At 35.4% G+C, this 17,732-nt stretch overlaps 3 protein-coding genes across 3 annotated transcripts; 1 reads left to right on the top strand and 2 right to left on the bottom strand.

Annotated features, from left to right (window-relative positions):
- Positions 1–6,892: 6,892 nt before the first annotated feature.
- Positions 6,893–7,462, top strand: LOC147407644 (uncharacterized). The gene has a single exon (XM_086432625.1). It carries the CDS (start codon positions 6,893–6,895, stop codon positions 7,460–7,462), a length of 570 nt encoding a protein of 189 aa, XP_086288751.1.
- Positions 7,463–11,030: 3,568 nt separating this feature from the next.
- LOC147407643 (uncharacterized) lies at positions 11,031–11,924 on the bottom strand. The gene has a single exon (XM_086432624.1). It carries the CDS (start codon positions 11,922–11,924, stop codon positions 11,031–11,033), a length of 894 nt encoding a protein of 297 aa, XP_086288750.1.
- A 4,463-nt stretch (positions 11,925–16,387) lies between these two features.
- On the bottom strand, positions 16,388–17,488 carry LOC147407642 (uncharacterized). The gene is made up of 2 exons (XM_086432623.1): positions 17,427–17,488; positions 16,388–17,231 (listed from the first exon to the last, which is right to left on the bottom strand). The coding sequence occupies exons 1-2, from the start codon at positions 17,486–17,488 to the stop codon at positions 16,388–16,390; spliced, it is 906 nt and encodes a 301-aa protein (XP_086288749.1).
- Positions 17,489–17,732: the final 244 nt, after the last annotated feature.

Here is a 17,732-nt window from a genome sequence, read left to right as displayed (position 1 = left end):
GAAAATATCTAAGTTCACCTTATTAGTTGTAGATATATGGGCGCGTTTTACCTAAATGGTAGATTGACTACTTATACTACAAAATTTACTCAATAGATCCTATTTTTATTACTTAGGAAAATGATTGTATAGCTAATTTTATGGGTTGCAATTTTTGAGATTATCCTCCAATACAATTCGAAAACAGATCCTGTCCAATAAAGAGACATCAACTTGTTTTAACCTACTGAACAGGTTACACAGGTCTTGTTGCATTACTTCCGTTTAATAAAACGGCCTAATTCCAAATTTCATGAAATTTTAGACTGAATATCCTACCTTAGTACCACGATTGCCACCCGTATGCAATTTCATAAGTACTTCATTTGATCAAAATGATATAAAATTATATGGCCAAATTTGCTATTTGATTATTTAAGAGCATCTCCACTCTTGACTCAAATTTAAATTTGACTAAAATATGATCACAAGGAGTTCCATTCCTTTGCCACTGCTGTGTTCCATACCAAATGAGGGTTTTACTCAAATTGAGTAAAAATTTGAATCATGGGTAGAGATGGCCTCACTTTCGTAACTTGAGGACATAAAAAATTGTAGTTTTTGTAAAAATAAAATTAAAAAACAATTACTCACTTAGATACATGACAATACACACACACACACTAGAGTTCGCACAGGCATCCTCTTTCGGGGTTAAGGGAGTAGAAACTGAATATTAATAAAATTGAAAAAATATTATTAAAAATTATTAGGGTTAAAGGGTAAAAAAAAAATAGTAGTTAAAATTAGAGGGGTATTATTGAAAAAATGGAGGAAGGGATGGTCAAGTTAGAGGAAACAACTTCAAGAAGGTTAAAGGGGAAGAAAAGTAAAATTAATAAAATTGGAATGGTATTATTAAAATATTCTCAAGATTAAAATGGTAGAAAAAAAAAATAGTTAGAGGGACATTATTGACAAAAGGGAGGGAAGGAGAAATGGAGGAGAGGAAATACAATAAAATTAAATGGGTAAGAGAAAATGTAATAAAGTGTGGTCCACACAAGATACCTTTATCTCCCATTACTATAGTAAATGGTGGGCCATACTGTTCTATATATAAGTCCCGTTCGACAATCGACTATTTGGCCAACATGCGTTTGTCTTGTATGGGTCAAAAGTTTTCAAAATAAGTTCATTTTTAGTGAGGATGATCTCTATAGTAAGAAATTAATGCTCATATTAGTTATCATACTCACGACCTACGGACATTAACTGCTTATTAATCCTCAATTTCCATTGAACCAACCCCTTGGGGTTAGGGTCAAATTTCTTATTAATTATAAAAAAAATACTAACATTTTAAAATTTATTAAAAATGAATTAAAATGTTAGATGGTTAGTGGTCCTACTTTTTAATGAATTCATGGGATAATTTTAGTTGTAATAATTCAGTAGACAACTAATACACCCTAGTGGAATTACACTAAACAAAGGTCAAATCCAAAAGACATCATTGCTTATTCATAATTTTTTCATTTGAATAATAATGATTGCACGCAGTTTTGATATGCGACTGATGTGGAAAGGGCACAGAACCTCACATCTTTTTCTTGTGTATCCCGATGAAAATAATATATAATTATGTGCCTTTGCCATGTCGGCCGTGTACCAATACCGCATGCATTCATCACGACTTTCTTCATTTATTTTGTATTAATTTCAATTGTTGTTGAATAAAAAATGACAAATCTCCTTTTTTATTTGTTATAGTGGATTTCATATCTTCTATTTTTCATGACATTGTTGTTAGCGACCAATGTTACTCTCTTTTAAAGTTTTATTATTAGTTCGTAAATGAGTTGTTTTAAAGCTCTTTTAGTCCCACTTAAAATATTGAAAGAGTAAGAGAAGGTAAAAAAAAAAGGTCACACGTGTGCGAACGCACCGCATCGAGTTAAATTATTGAAAGACTTTGAGAAGTTAAAAAAAAAAAAGGTCACATGTGTGTGAACACCGCATCGAGTTGAGTCAGGTTGGGTGTGGACTGCGGGGCTAAGGATCCAAGTACTCTTTGAGCCTTGTGGGTTGCGGGTAATTCTCTCCTTTTTTTTTTTTTTTTTTAATTTAAAAAAATTGTTTGGTTTTAAATTGTGTGAGCTCGTACCTAATAGAACGAATTATCTAATGTGGGGGAAATGTGTCTACCAAGGAGACCCCGTTTGACAAATTCTTTAGGAAACTTCTCAGGTCACGTTGAGAGAAATCTCTCTACTTATTGTCAGTGGTTGTGCGCACAACTACAATGCATAAAACATAGAATTTTACAAAGAATAATGATGAATGCACCTGATTTTGATACTTGAGTGATGTGGCAAGGGCATAAAACCACACATCTTTTTCTTGTGTATATCTATTAGAGAATAAGATGCACTGTATTAAAATGCATGAGATACATTGTATCATTGTTAGTGTATTTTACACAAATGAAAGGTTGTGATGAAGGATATTCTAGAATATATATTGATATTTAGAATATATCAATTAGGATATTCTAGAATATTTATATTAGGTAGTTTTCATATATCTTGGTTGATGTAATGCCTATAAATATCTTATTGGGACTTTTGTAATATTCATCCAAGAATCTCAATAAAATTCATATTTCTACATGGTATCAGAGCTCAAGCTCCACTGAGCACATCGATCTTGGTGCGCCGTTCTTCGGCGATGGCGATGGCGGTGGCGCCATCGCCGAACCTTAATCATTTTGTTATGTTATTAGTAATTTTTTTCAATAAAAATACCGTCTTTCTCTATATTTCGGATCTAGATATCTTTTATTCTCTTCTTTTCTATTATTCTAGGTTTTTTGTTTTTCCAATAAAAATCACAACTCCTTCTATATATCTACAAATCTCCCAATTTCACACATTCATGTTATATGATCTTTTTTTTTTTTTTCTATATAAAATCTCTCCAATAAGAGTTTTTTCATTTAAATAGCACAATCCTACTTTTTATGCTTCTGGGAGATATCATGACAGATTTGGTCTAATAAGCCATCGGCTCCGACGGACTCAAAAAGAGCGGGATGCGACAGTGATGGACTTCATAAACAGACAGGTGACCTCCAGCAAGCACGATTAGCACTTCGACGATCAATAAACATATCCATTATTGAGATCAAGCAATTATTCAACAAAATCAATTGCATATTCCTTTTTTCAAAGGACCATGCAATTGCGGGAGGATATTAGAGAATAAGATGCACTGTATTAAAATGCATGAGATACATTGTATCATTGTTAGTGTATTTTACACAAATGAAAGGTTGCGATGAAGGATATTCTAGAATATATATTGATATTTAGAATATATCAATTAGGATATTCTAGAATATTTATATTAGGTAGTTTTCATATATCTTGATTGATGTAATGCCTATAAATACCCTATTGGGACTTTTGTAATATTTATCCAAGAATTATCAATAAAAAAGCCCTAATAGGGTATTTATAGGCATTACATCAACCAAGATATATGAAAACTACCTAATATAACTATTCTAGAATATCCTAATTGATATATTCTAAATATCAATATCTATTTTAGAATATCCTTCATCAAAACCTTCCATTTGTGTGAGATACACTAACAATGATACAATGTATCTCATGCATTTTAATACAGTTCATCTTATTCTCTAACATCCTCCCGCAATTGCATGGTCCTTTGAAAAAGGAATATGCAATTGGTTTTGTTGAATAATTGCTTGATTTCAATAATGGATATGTTCATTGATCGTCGAAGTGCCAATCGTACTTGCTGGTGGTCACCGTCTGTCTATGAAGTCCATCACTGTCGCATCCTGCTCTTTTTGAGTCTGTCGGAGTCGGTGGCTTATTAGACCAGATCTGTCATAATCTCTCCCAGAAGCATAAAAAAGTAGGATTGTGCTATTTAAATGAAATAACTCTTTTGGAGAGATTTTAGATGGAAAAAAAAAATCGAGATCGTATAGCATGAATGTGTGAAATTGGGAGATTTGTAGAGATATAAAAGAAATTGTGATTTTTATTGGAAAAACAAAAAAAAAAAAACTAAAATAATAGCAAAGAAGAAAATAAGATATCTAGGTTCAAAACATAAAGAAAGATGGTATTTTTATTGAAAAAAAAAATACTATTAAGGTAAATAAAATGATTAAGGTTCCGCCATCGTCGAAGAACAGCGCACCAAGATTGATGTGCTCAATGGAGCTTGAGCTTTGATACCATATAGAAAATATGAATTTTATTGATTCTTAGATGAATATTACAAAAATCCCAATAGGGTATTTATAGGCATTACATCAACCAAGATATATGAAAACTACCTAATATAAATATTCTAGAATATCCTAATTGATATATTCTAAATATCAATATATATTCTAGAATATCCTTCATCACAACCTTTCATTTGTGTAAAATACACTAACAATGATACAATGTATCTCATGCATTTTAATACAGTGCATCTTATTCTCTAATAATATCGAAGAAAAAAAATGTGTGGTTCTTTTGTGCCCTTGCCACGTTAGCCACGTACCCAACTGCATAGTGCATTCATCACAACTCTTCTACAAAATATCTCTTCCTTATCTTTCTCGGCTTCTAGTTTCATTCTAATTGTTCTCTTCATCATGAGTACATTTTGAGGGTTTGAAGTATAAGCATTATTTCAATTATTTATTCATAAACTTACATGATCATACAATGATTATCATAGACTTTAAGCGAAATAAATCGTTAATCTATGCATGAATGAATCCAAGATTTAATTATGATTGATTTTCATTAGTTAACAAACATATAAACCATAAGCCATTATTTAAATTGGTCGTCAAAACCATTAATTCGAATAGAAGAAATATAAAGATCCCCTTTGATAAATAATCTTTAATTTTAGACTCACTTTCTTTTCCTTGATCAATATAGTCTTTAGTGAAAGAATTTAGATTCTTAATAACCCATTGTTTTCTACGAAGATTTCTAAGTATCCAACCCCTCAAAGTCAAAGGATCCTTATCCTTTCTAAATAGTGGTTTTCCATTTCACTCTTTAACTCTTTCTCTTATCGTTATTGACTTACCTTCCTTAACAAGAAAATCCAAGAGAGTCCTTTTATAAAAAAGATGTGGGACATTTATAATCCTAATGGATCACCAATGGACCATAGGTCCAACATTAAGTCTTGGACACTATGGTGTTTAAAGAGATTATCTCGTTGAATCTTGAGAGGGAAGTCATAGTAGACTAGAGCACCTATATAGAAGGGCCATATTTCATCTAAGACAACATTTGTAGCACGTGCCTTGCATCAACCTTACTAATTATACTTGATTTATGTATCTCTATTCTCCAGATATTATTTTATCAGCTCTAGTCTTTGAAGATTTTGTATTCCTTCTTCAAATTAGAAAGATCGATCCCTTTTCTTAGTTAATTAATTGCATATTTAATATTGTTTAAATCAAATTAATTATTATCTACAATAATTTTTCTAACAATTACAACCTAGACACCCCAAAATCCATTAATTTTGTGTTTGTTTTCGAGTCATATTCACTGATTATGTTAAGAATTGCTGCCCCTATATGTAAGAGAAAAAAAAATGTACATTCCGGCCCAATTGCTGAATATAGCCTGTTTAGTCCTACATGAAGCCCGAATCCTTGACTCAATATCAAGGGCCTAAGGTTTCCAGGTTAGATGGACTACTCTAACGTAAGGTGCCAATAATAAAGAAGATTTTGGAGATCCCACAAATACTTAAATATACTTGGATAAATATGGTACACCTCCTTGGATCATCCGTATTCAGTACAGCGAGGACGGATTAGAAAGATATCCATCTAATGAAAGAAATTTACGATGACGTCAGTGGTGACTCAAAGGCCACGAGTTTCATTTCATGCCCACGACTTAAAAAAAATACTTTTAAAATGCCCCTTGGTTCCCTCAATCAAATTCAAGACAGCTAATGCTATTGCTATGGTGGCCTTTGTTTACCAGTTTATATTATTAATTTGTCCGTTGGATTCTTTGGGACTTACTTATGTGCGCATCTCGAGGACTATCTAGTGGCCTTGGTCTTGAGACATAAGCCCCCTTAAATTATAGAATTAATTAACAATTTACCAACAATAAGTAGTACTATATAGTTCATGGAAAAGGTGATATTTGATTGAATGTTGGACGGACATGAGGACATGCCAGTGGTGCATATATTAGAATTCAACCAATTTAAAAGATTTCACTAACTACAAAATCTGTCTCTTGTTATGGACTAAATTCAATGGGAATCCCTCCAATTCCCTTCAATCAGATAACATTGCTCAATCCATTTTCATTTTTTTATATTCAAGAAAGATTTTTACAGTGATTCTTTGTGTCTCCCTTTGCTTCTCAATTATTGTTGTGGATATCTTGATATAAAGAGCTGCCCATTTGAGAAGATTTAAGTCATTGCCTTCCTATTGTCCTCTCTCATTAAGGTTGACACATTCAGAATTTGTAGCTATCTTAATTTCTTGTGCCAAGAACAAAATGATGCCTACACATCATTACCATGCTCGCTCCACAAGCTTTCCCGCTTCATCACATCCCCTTACGACAAGGGTTGAAGAGCATTTGAACAAAGTGTGGGGTTGGGTGACCTCAACGCACACTCCTCGCAATGCAAAGGTGTTGCAAGATGGTTCGATGGTCTCATAGGCTTGTACGAAAGTGTTGAGGATTTGCTTCAATTGCCACAAACCACACAAGTCCTATTTCACCATCGACACCAGAAATGGGTGGACTTGGTCTTGGATGGGTCTCTTCAACTCTTGGATGTGAGTGGCACCACCAGGGATGTTTTGTTGCAGATGAAGGGACATGTGCAAGATACTCAATCGGCTTTTCGTAGACGTAGAAGTAGGGAATTCAATTTGGTAAATGAAATCAATATGTACATGTTATCTAGAAAGAATGTTAAAAAGAAGATCCACAAGTGTCTCGGAGATTTGAAGAGAATGGAGACCCAACATGTCTCCTCTTCTCTTTTGGACAAAGACAATGACCTCGTGGCCGTGGTGAGTATGCTAAGACAAGTGGAAGCTGTCACTCTCTCAGTCTTTGAGTCTCTCGTGTCCTTCTTATCGGGTCCAAGGACATTAGGGAAGACTAGAGGTTGGTCTTTGATTTCCAAATTGATACATAACAGGAGGATTGGATGTGAGGAGCAAAACAATGAAGTGGAGAAGGTAGATGCTGCATTGTATGCCCTTAGGGGACATAAGTCATGCCATGACATCGAAATTTCGCGTGTGCAAAACACGCAGAAATGGATGGAGGCACTTGAGGCAAGCATCCATGGTCTTGAGGAGGATTTAGAGAGGGTGTTTAGATTATTAATCAAAACACGAGTGTCTCTTCTTAACATCCTTAATAATTAGTATACATCTTCGTCAATTGGTGGAAAGTGTTCTTTCTCTCTCAAATACTTCCATTGGTTTCCAGAGTTTTTGAAAGGAAATCCAACTATGCATTTTTGTAAAAGCATGTTGAGTACACCTAGATCTTGTAATTTTAATGAATATCAATAGCTTTTCATCAAAACAATACTTATCTGTTTTTCATTTATTTCTGGACTTAAATGCACAACCTCAAAGTTGCATTACAGGAAGATATATAATACACTGTGAGCATGCAGATTGTCGGCAACAAAGAAGATAAATTTGCAAATTAGATGGGTGAGACCCATATGAAGATTAAATATATAGAACCACAATGTTGAGTTGAATTATGATGTTTATGGTGGAGGGACTGTTGAGTGGACAAGGTAGCATGCCATATGGAATCATACCAGAGGAGACTGATATAGGGACAATTTTAGCCTATAAAAAGCTTGGGATGATTTTTAGGCTTTTATTCCATCGTTTATTTCTTTATTTAATTTTAGAATTATATGAGTGAAGTCTTGAGTCTTTTCATTTCTCTAGAAAGCTGCGACCAATGAGAATAGAACAATATTTATGAGACTAATGGGGGGTTGGTTGAGAATTAGTAACTATAAAAATAGTTGGGGTTTAGGAGAAAATCCTATAAATAGAACCTTTTGAGTTCATTTTGACATATATAGATTGAGATAAAGAATTTGAGTTTTGGTTGAGCTATGGCATTTATTCCACCACATTTGGTATTAGAATATTTGAAAGTTCTTCACTTGTGAAAAGAACTGAGTCAAGTTGATTGTATTTCCGATGGGCGATGTAATCCTTAACCATGTTAGGATGAGAGGATTTCTAACATCTTTGGGTTGGAATCATTCCCCAACTCTATCCTTTTATCTTTTTATATTCCTTTTTATCATGTAAATGATTTACGGATCTACTTTATCTTGTAATTGATGTTGTCTATCGATAGGATTTCAGTTTCTATTTGTATGTTTGGGTCAACCATTCCGCTCGCTGCATTAGTTCAATAGGCACTCCGTACAAAATGAGAGAAAATTGAATTGTGCAGATGAGTTGGTGCATATCCGGGTTCTCTATAAAGCAGGTGAATGAAGTGAGCTACTAATGTCTCATAAAATGAAATAGAATAGAGAACAAGCATTCCTGTCTCTCAGACAAAAACTAAGACACTGGGGCCATTTTCAGTGTCCTAAGAGATGTGAAAAGCATTCACTTTCTCCATTCGTGGAACCCTTTAGTTATTCATATAAGAGCCAAAATCACAATCCAAGCCAAGTGATTGATCGTTAATTTCCAAATTAATGCACACGAAGAATGTTTCATGAGAGGTGGAAGAGGTGTATCAGTGAGCAGAGAAGGTCAATATTGCACTACATGCTCTTCGTACCCACAATTCAAGCTGAGATAAGCAAGAAGTTCTGAAATGATTGGCATTATATACGCCTACAAGGTCTTCAAGATGGGTTGTGGTGAATTTCATTGGTGTTTAATCTAAGTTCATAAAATTTGATAATGAGATTTATGCATTTGGCAGAAGTTTTTAATGTCTTGATTGACTTCCGAACTATGTTGCTCGGATACTTTAAAATGAATTTCATGCCCATGTCCGACAATTTTTTCTCTTTTTTTAGTGTAAATGTCGTGTCCATGAGGTGCCCTGGTTGTCTCTGTTTTCCTGGGTATCATAGCTTCTTGCAGTGCCACAGAATTCGTATAGATATAATTGACTTAAGAGTTGGAAGCATGCATTGTTTGTAGGGTGTTTTGTGTTATAGGGAAAAATCAAACATATCCACTTGTGCAAAGTCCACATAATGGCAACCATAATTTCTTTAGCGTAACATAATTCTTAATCAAATGTTAAAGTAATCATTCTTATAGGGTCACACTATTACCCTGGAGTAAGAAGGATGTGGTGTGGCATATTCCTGATCATGAGATCTAGCCGGTTCTCAGCCAACAATGTTTCAAGAACATACATTAATCAATGAAAATCGTGCCGGAGGTCTATCTGTTTGGGGAACAGGTGGCATTCAACTCATGCAAAGATTATTATAATTGAGTCATTCTAACTGAGTTCGTTGAACACTGAGCTGATGTGATAAATCTATGGTTCTCTGCCCACTGCCACGTAAGCACAGTGTTGAACGCAGTGTCCAAAGAAGTCAATTCAGCATTTTCCATTATAAGTCACTAATTATTGTATTAGAACATGGAAGTTAGACATGAACTTCTCTCTATGTATATTCATATGGAGACAATAGCAGACATCAGAAAGAAAAAAAAACTAAGGACACCATATGACAAAACAATGGAGTAAGGAGGATGAGAGAGAATTGTAGTGTTAAAGCCTTATGCTAAGGTGAAGATAGCTGCCTCTCTATTTGTGCAAACACATACATACAACACTATTCTATTAAAGATCATTTCCAATTCAAGTGCATTGCATGCTTCTAGTGAGCATTGTTCACTACTAGAATAATCATGGGTTAGCATGTCCTTTGGCCTGAATTTCTGTTTCTGCATTATCGATCAGCACCTCAGGTTTTCTTGCCTAATCATATAGAAAAAAAATCCAGCCCAAAGGTGGCTATATCTTCAAGCCTATGTTCAAATACAAGTCAATTATTTTCTTTTTTCCATTCAATATATGGGCTGGAATGTGATCTAAATGGGCTATGCCCATCCGTGGAGTTCTGTTTGGTCCAACCCAGTACAAGCCCACTCCATAAGGTATGGAGTGGACCTAACTGACACACCATATTTAGATGTAGGAACAGCTAAAAAATAACTCTCTAATACATAAGCATTTTATAGTTCATAATGTGATGAACTAAGGGAAAACTAACCATATAATTCGCTGAATTGATTAACAATTTTTTAAGGTTTGAGGGAAATTGGTAAGATGAGCTAATAAATATCCAAATTCACATTCACAAATATGCAGAAAAATTCAAAAAATAAATAAATATGGAGATAAGTTACTGAGTGTATGTAATTTAATTTGAACTCAAGGCTGTATCATTTAGATCTACACAACACATCTGCATAGGCTTTCCTTCCATATGTATACAAATTTCTATTAATGACAACTAAGTGCAAAACAAGTGGTTGCAATTAGAATCTTAATTAGGTGCATGTTAAGTTATGAACTTCATGCAGATAGCCTGTCTATTTGGGTGACAAAGCAGCACGAATATTACATTTCATTGTTTATCATACCACAACTCTAAGGGTGGAATTGGATGATGGAAAAAGATTCATGTTGCCAACTCCATGATGCCTTGACAATGTTATACTACAAGTTATAATGGAAATGAAGGGTAAATATATATCACCATTTGTTGTGCTAATGTGATTAAATGGGAAAAAAATGTTGATCATAACTTAAAAGGAAATTGATTTAGAATGTAAAGCACTTTTATAAACATGTATTCCTAAAGGACATTAAATTACAAGAAAATCCATAAGCATTTCCCCTGAGAGAAAAATGTGGATGCCTATGTCAGCCAGAAGAAGCTGATTCTTTTTTTATTATATATACCAATTAGTGGCTTAAGATATTGAGGAGGGAAACTCTGGTTTTGATTAAACTCCTAAAAACAAACTCTAATCCTTCCTCAAGACATTGGATGCTAAGCTCCAATGCCTCCAACTGCTTCTGCACAGTTTGGACTGCTACAGCTTTGCATGACTTGTGGGCTGTGAGAGTGGACAATGTAACATCTACTTTCTCCATTTCGCAGATATCTGCCTCTTCACCCTGACATGCTACACTTCTCGTGGGCATCAGTTTGGAAACAAGAGACCAACCAATTGGCTTTGATCGTGCCCTTGGCTGAGATATGAAGGACAAGAGTGATTCCAACATGGAGAGTGTGATTGCTTCCACTTCTCTTACCACGCCAATGACGGCAACCACATTGTGGTCCTTCTCTAATAGGGATGAAAATGTATGCTTGTTCTCCATCCTCTTTATATCTCCAAGGCTTTTCTGGATGACCTTATTCACCTTCTTTATACAAATCATGTAGATGCCTACATCATTTGAAAGACCAAGGTCTCCTCTTCTTTTTCTACGGAGAGACGATTGAAGATCTTGCACGCATTCCTTCACCTTAAGCAAAACATCTCTAGTAGTGCCACATACGTCCAATAGCCTGAGAGACCCATCCAACACCTCGCTTACACATTCATTAGATCTTTCATGGGTGAGTGATTGTTGGGTGAGTGGCAACTGAAGTAAATCATCGACACAATTGTACAACTCTTTAAGACCACTCAAGTTGTGGCATATTGAGGACAAAGAAGAAGTGGCTTCAGAAGACCTTAATCTGTACAACTGCTCTTCAACACTAAGAGTGAGAGAATGACATCTAGAGGGCAAGCTGATAGAGCGAGCATGACAAGAAGTTTTGGGGTTGAATGGGGAGGAAGCCATTTCTTTCCTTTAAGAACAAAAGGCCTTTAACACTAAAATGTGTACAATTGAGTCTTGAGCATTCTCTCCTTTGGCACCCAACATATATATATATATATAGAGAGAGAGAGAGAGAGAGAGAGAGAGAGAAACAAGTGGAGACAAGAGGAATCTCTCCCCTTTCAACCTCGTTGGCTACTCGTGTGGTTTCGATCTGGATCTACCGCTATGTTAGGAGATGTTTCTTCGATGTCTCCCATTGTATGTAAACTTCGATCTAAATGCAATGGGGTAGTGACATATACATCTGTAGTGGATATAAATATGTTAAGCACGACTGGTGTGGCACCATGTCACCAAGACAACTGAGGCCCATCACACATATAATTTGTATCCAACTTTACTGTACAATGAAATGGTGGTTGGCAAATCTGAAATGATAACGAATCTCTAGAAATATTATTATGTTATTAAACTTAAATTAGATACATCCCCAAGTCCCCATGTGGTAGGATTATTTAAACCTGATTAACTCTAATTCAGATGAGTTGTTGGTATTATGATTAATGTTGGGTGTAGTTTGTTGGGAAGTGAGGAACATAAGCCACTCGTGCATAGTGAGCCGTTTTTTTTTATAAAACCTAATTAGCTCATGTAGGATAGAGATCAATATGTAATTTCCTCATAATATGTGGCTGTTGAGATTCCAATTGTCGCTTCCCCTCTCTATGATTAAGACCTTAGAAATTTAATTAAGAGAAAGAAACACATGATTGATTCTAGGCTAGAGACCAGATTAAGCAATGAAAATTGTGCTGGTGTTCTATCTGTTTGGGGAACATGGTGGCATTCAATTCGTGCAAAGCTTATTATAATTCACTAATTATTGCATTAGAACATGGAAGCTGGACATCAACATCTCTGTATGTATATTATTATGCAGACAATAGATGACAGATCAATGTAGTTAGGATGGTGAGATTTCTCATGTCTCCTTTATCCCTCCATACATTTGGTGCCAAATATGAGTTAACTTAGAAATCTATCTGCAAAATTGACTTGGTACTCTTCAATTTTATTGTTTGGCCTCCTTGTACCATGGTGGAGATGGCTGCCTCCATACCCAAAATTTCTTTTCGTGGTAGTTCCATCAGTTTGCCCTCCAGATCCCATCCTCTTGTTATTAAAGTTGAGAATTAGTTGTACATACTAAGTACTCCAGAAAGCACCTCTTTATTGTCTCCAATATCAATATGCCACAACTAGGGTGTCCTTGATAACTTGTATGAAAGTGTAGATCATTTGCTTCAATTACTGCTTGCCCATGGCTTTGTAACAGAATTGACCTTGGGTGAACCAAGGCCTGAATAAAACTAAGCCAAGCCGTGGGTCACCCTTGGATCAAGCAAAATTTACTCCTGACCATGGGTCACCCTTAACCAGGCAAAAAAAAAAAAAAAACTTGGCTTAGGGTTAGGTACAGCTAGACTTAAATCCAGAATCTGAAAAAAAAAGAGAAAAAAATGGCCTTCAAGGCTTATGGTTGATTGAAACTTGAGTTTTTGAACCCTTGTGAAATATACTTGGGTTAAGCCCTTTCTTGGAAGGTTTTTAATGCTCTCAGGCTTGGCCTAGGTAAAAATGGGGTCTCTACACATGCTAGTGAGTAGTGGATACTAATTGAGTTACCAGCTGGGTCAACCAGAAGTCTATTCTTCCATCTTCAAAACTGTGAATTGGTAATTAGACCGTGGGGTAGGATTTACTCTTGGATATGATTATTTCTAGATAAATGTGTAAATATTTTACCCTGAAGTGGTTAGCCCTATTATAAAATATAAATAATTATTCGCATGCTTATGATTATTAATTAATCGCATGTAATAAAGACTCTCATGATTCCAATGGTTCCCCTATTTACCTTCATTGAGATCTGCATAATCTAAACTACACATATTATACATACATCAGCAATGAAGTGGGGAGACGATCCAATGTACATTTAAATCTTAGATGCCAATGTAGGTTACAATGTATGCGGCATTGGTCGAGCTGTTGGTGTAGCCATGCATGTGTATACATGCATATTATATTGTTATACCAAGTACGAAACCTGACCGATCGAAGAGATTCCTCTTGTCCCCTCTTATAACCTTGTATATATTAGCTCCACAAAGGAGACCTTTCTTCAAGATTGAATTGTACATTGTGGTATTAAGACCTTCTGCGAAGGTGAAGATGGCAGCCTCTCCTGCAACCACCCCCAATCACTCACCATCTTCGTTCTATCAGTTTGCCCTCTACATCTCATCCCCACACTCTTAGAGTTGAGGTACAGTTGTGCCAATTAAGATCTTCGGAATCCACCTCATCATCATCGATATGCCACAATTTGAGTGACCTCCAAATCTTTTATGGAAGTATTGATGATTTACTTCAGTTGCCACTCACCCAAAAATCGCTCTCTCAAGAGCGAAACTAAAATATAGGTAGATGGGCTCTTGGATGGATCTATGAGACTGTTAGATGTATGTGGTACTACTAGGGATATTTTGTCACAAATGAAGGAATGTGTGAGAGATCTTCGATCATCCCTTCGTCGAAAAAGAGGTGGAGAGTTCGATCCGGCAAATGAAGTTAGCACGTACATGATCTCTAGAAAAAACATGAGAAGGAACATTAGAATAAACTTAAATTAAGGATATTACGAATTTAGATAGAACTGAATGGAATAACAAAGCTAGGCTCTTAATTTTGGAATTAAGACTATGATGATGGGTTTCTATCCTTTTCTTTTTCCCCCCTTTAAAGAGACAAAATCACGAATCTAAAATTTCTTATATTATTTTCTCCATTTTGAGCTAATCAAGAAAAAAATTAGGAAAAGAAAATCAAGATGGCCATCTTCTTATCTCCTTATATTAAAAAATAAACAGCCTTTTTATGACAACCAACAGTTGTTAACTTCTTCTTGTTCCCATATTTGAACTTGATCCGATCTAATGGATATTAAATTTGATCATATTTAATATTTGTTGAAGTGGCTAAGATTATTATTAAACATCATTGACTTTAATTGAAACACAAGCCTGGCTGTACTTCTGGCCATGATTATGCAACTCATATACCCTATGGTGTAGCTACACAAATATGAGCCTGATAGATGATTCCTACCCATTAGTATTAGACTTCATGTACAGTGCTATCTGTTAATTTTAAGCCCATAATCATATATTAGGCTTTTTATTTTTTATTTTTTATTTTTTATGGTGTAGATTTATAAAGGTTGGGCCAAATCATCATGGGTCAGTGTGTCATTCTGCTATATTTGGCCTGAAGTCCCGTTCCTGCATTATCGATCAGCACCTCAGGTTTTCTTGTCTCAGTATAGGAAAAAAAAAAAAGATCCAGTCCAAAGATGGCCATATCTACAAGCCTATGGTCCAACTAGGAGTCAATAATTTTCGTTTTCCATTCAATATATGGGCTGGAATCTGATCTAATAGCATGGCGATATCTTGCCGTTGGATTTAAGCATTTTCATAATGGGCTTTATAGCAAATTAATGGGCTTGACCCATTCTGGAAAATGTTCAAACTTGAAAGAATGTTCCAAGTAGGCTATGCCCAGCTCCCTGAATCGTCTATTGAGTTCTGTTTGGTCCAACCCAACACAAGTCCACTCCATAAGGTGAGTGATGGATTGGGCCTAACTGCATACCATATTTTGATGAGGGAACAGCTAATAAATAACTTTATAATACATTAGCATTTTATAATTCATAATGTTATGAAACTAAGGGAGAACTAATCATATGATTCACTAAATTGGTAAGATAAGCTGATAAATATTCAAATCCACATTCACAGATAAGCACAAAAATTCAAACAAATATGGGAGATTAGTTGCAGCTTATACTAATTTAATCTAAACTCAAGGCCGTGATCAATATTCCAATCGTTCCCTCATCACTATCATAGGTTTTCCTTAATCCATTATATATAAAAAAAATTATTAATGCCAACAAAGGGCAAAACAAGTGGTTGCAATTAGAATCTTAATTAGGTGCATGTAAAGTTATGGACTTCTTCGTGCAGATGGTCTGCTTATTTCGGCCGGAGACAAGGCAGTGTGAATATTTCATTTCATTATTTATCGTACCACATCTAAGCGTGGAATTAAATGAACGAAAAAAGATATATTCATGTTGCAAATCCCATGATGATCATGATAACGTTATTCTACATATATTTATCACCATTTGTTGTCCTAATGTGATTAAATGGGCAGCAAAATGTTTGTCGTAACTAAAAGGAAAATTGATTTAGACTGCAAATTTCATTTATAAACGTGTATAGTATCTTAAGTTACAAGTAAAATCCACAAGCATTTCCACTGAGAAACAAATGTGGATGCCAATGGGAGACATGATTTAGAAGCTGATTTTTGTTTTTGTTTTGACCAACTACTGAGGACTTGTCAGATTAATGGCTTAAGATGTTGAGGAGGGAAACTCTGGTTTTGATTAAACTCCTAAAAACACATTCTGATCCTTCATCAAGAACTTGGATGATCAACTCCAATGCCTCCAACTTCTTCTGCGCATTTTGGACTTCAATGGCTTTGCATGACTTGTGGGTTGTGAGGGTGGACAATGCAACATCTACTTTCTCCATTTCACAGATATCTGCCTCTTCACCTTGACATGCTACACGTCTTGTGGGCATCAATTTAGAAACAAGAGACCAACCACTTTGCTTGGATCGTGACCTTGGCGCAGATACCAAGGACAAGAGTGATTCCAACATGGAGAGTGTGATGGCTTCCACTTCTCTTAGCATGCCAATGACGGCAACTACATTATGGTCCTTCTCTAATAGAGATGAAGACGCGTGTTTGTTCTCCATCTTCTTTATATCTCCAAGTCTCTTTTGAATCATCTTATTTACCTTCTTTCTACAAATCATGTAGATGCCTACTTCATTTGAAAGACCAAGCTCTCCCCCTCTTTTTCTACGGAGAGATGATTGAAGATCTTGCACGCATTCCTTCACTTGTAGCAGAACATCTCTAGTAGTGCCACATACATCCAATAGTCTGAGAGATCCATCCAACACATCGTTTACACATTCGTTGGATCTTTCATGGGCTAGTGCTTGTTGTATGAGTGGCAACTGAAGTAAATCATCGACACAATTATACAACTCTCTAAGACCACTCAAGTTGTGGCATATTGAGGATGATGAAGAAGTGGTGGCTTCAGAAGACCTTAATCTGTACAACTGCTCTTCAACACTAAGAGTGAGAGGATGAGATCTAGAGGGCAAGCTGATAGAGCGAACATGACAAATGCTTTAGGGTTCAATGGAGAGGCAGCCATTTCTTTCCTTTCAGACCAAAAAAATCCTTTACACTAAAATGTGTACAATTGAGTCTTGACCCTCCTCTCCTAAGACACCCAACTTATATATAGAGAAACAAGTGGAGACGAGGAATCTCACCCCCTTCAACCTTGTTGGCTACTCATGTGGTTTTTGATCTGGATCTAATACTATGTTGGGCGATGTCTCTCCAATGTCTCCCATTGTATTTAAACTTTGATCTAATGCAATGGTGTAATCACAGATACACCATATAGTGTAATATAAAATATGTTAAGCACGAGTGGTGTGGTGGCCATGTCTCCAAAACAACTGAGGCCAACGTCACATATAATTTGTATCCAACTTTTATTTTGCAATGAAATTGGGAGTTGTTCAAATCTCAAATGATCATGAATCTCTAGAAATATTATTATGTTATTAAAACTAAATAAGATACATCCCCAAG

Source organism: Akebia trifoliata, chromosome 3 (genome assembly GCF_017979445.1).
Source record: "Akebia trifoliata isolate Shusen 1 chromosome 3, ASM1797944v1, whole genome shotgun sequence".
NCBI classification, from domain to species: Eukaryota; Viridiplantae; Streptophyta; class Magnoliopsida; order Ranunculales; family Lardizabalaceae; genus Akebia; species Akebia trifoliata.
Note: the sequence above shows the minus strand (reverse complement) of the source record. Positions and strands in the feature narration are given on the sequence as shown.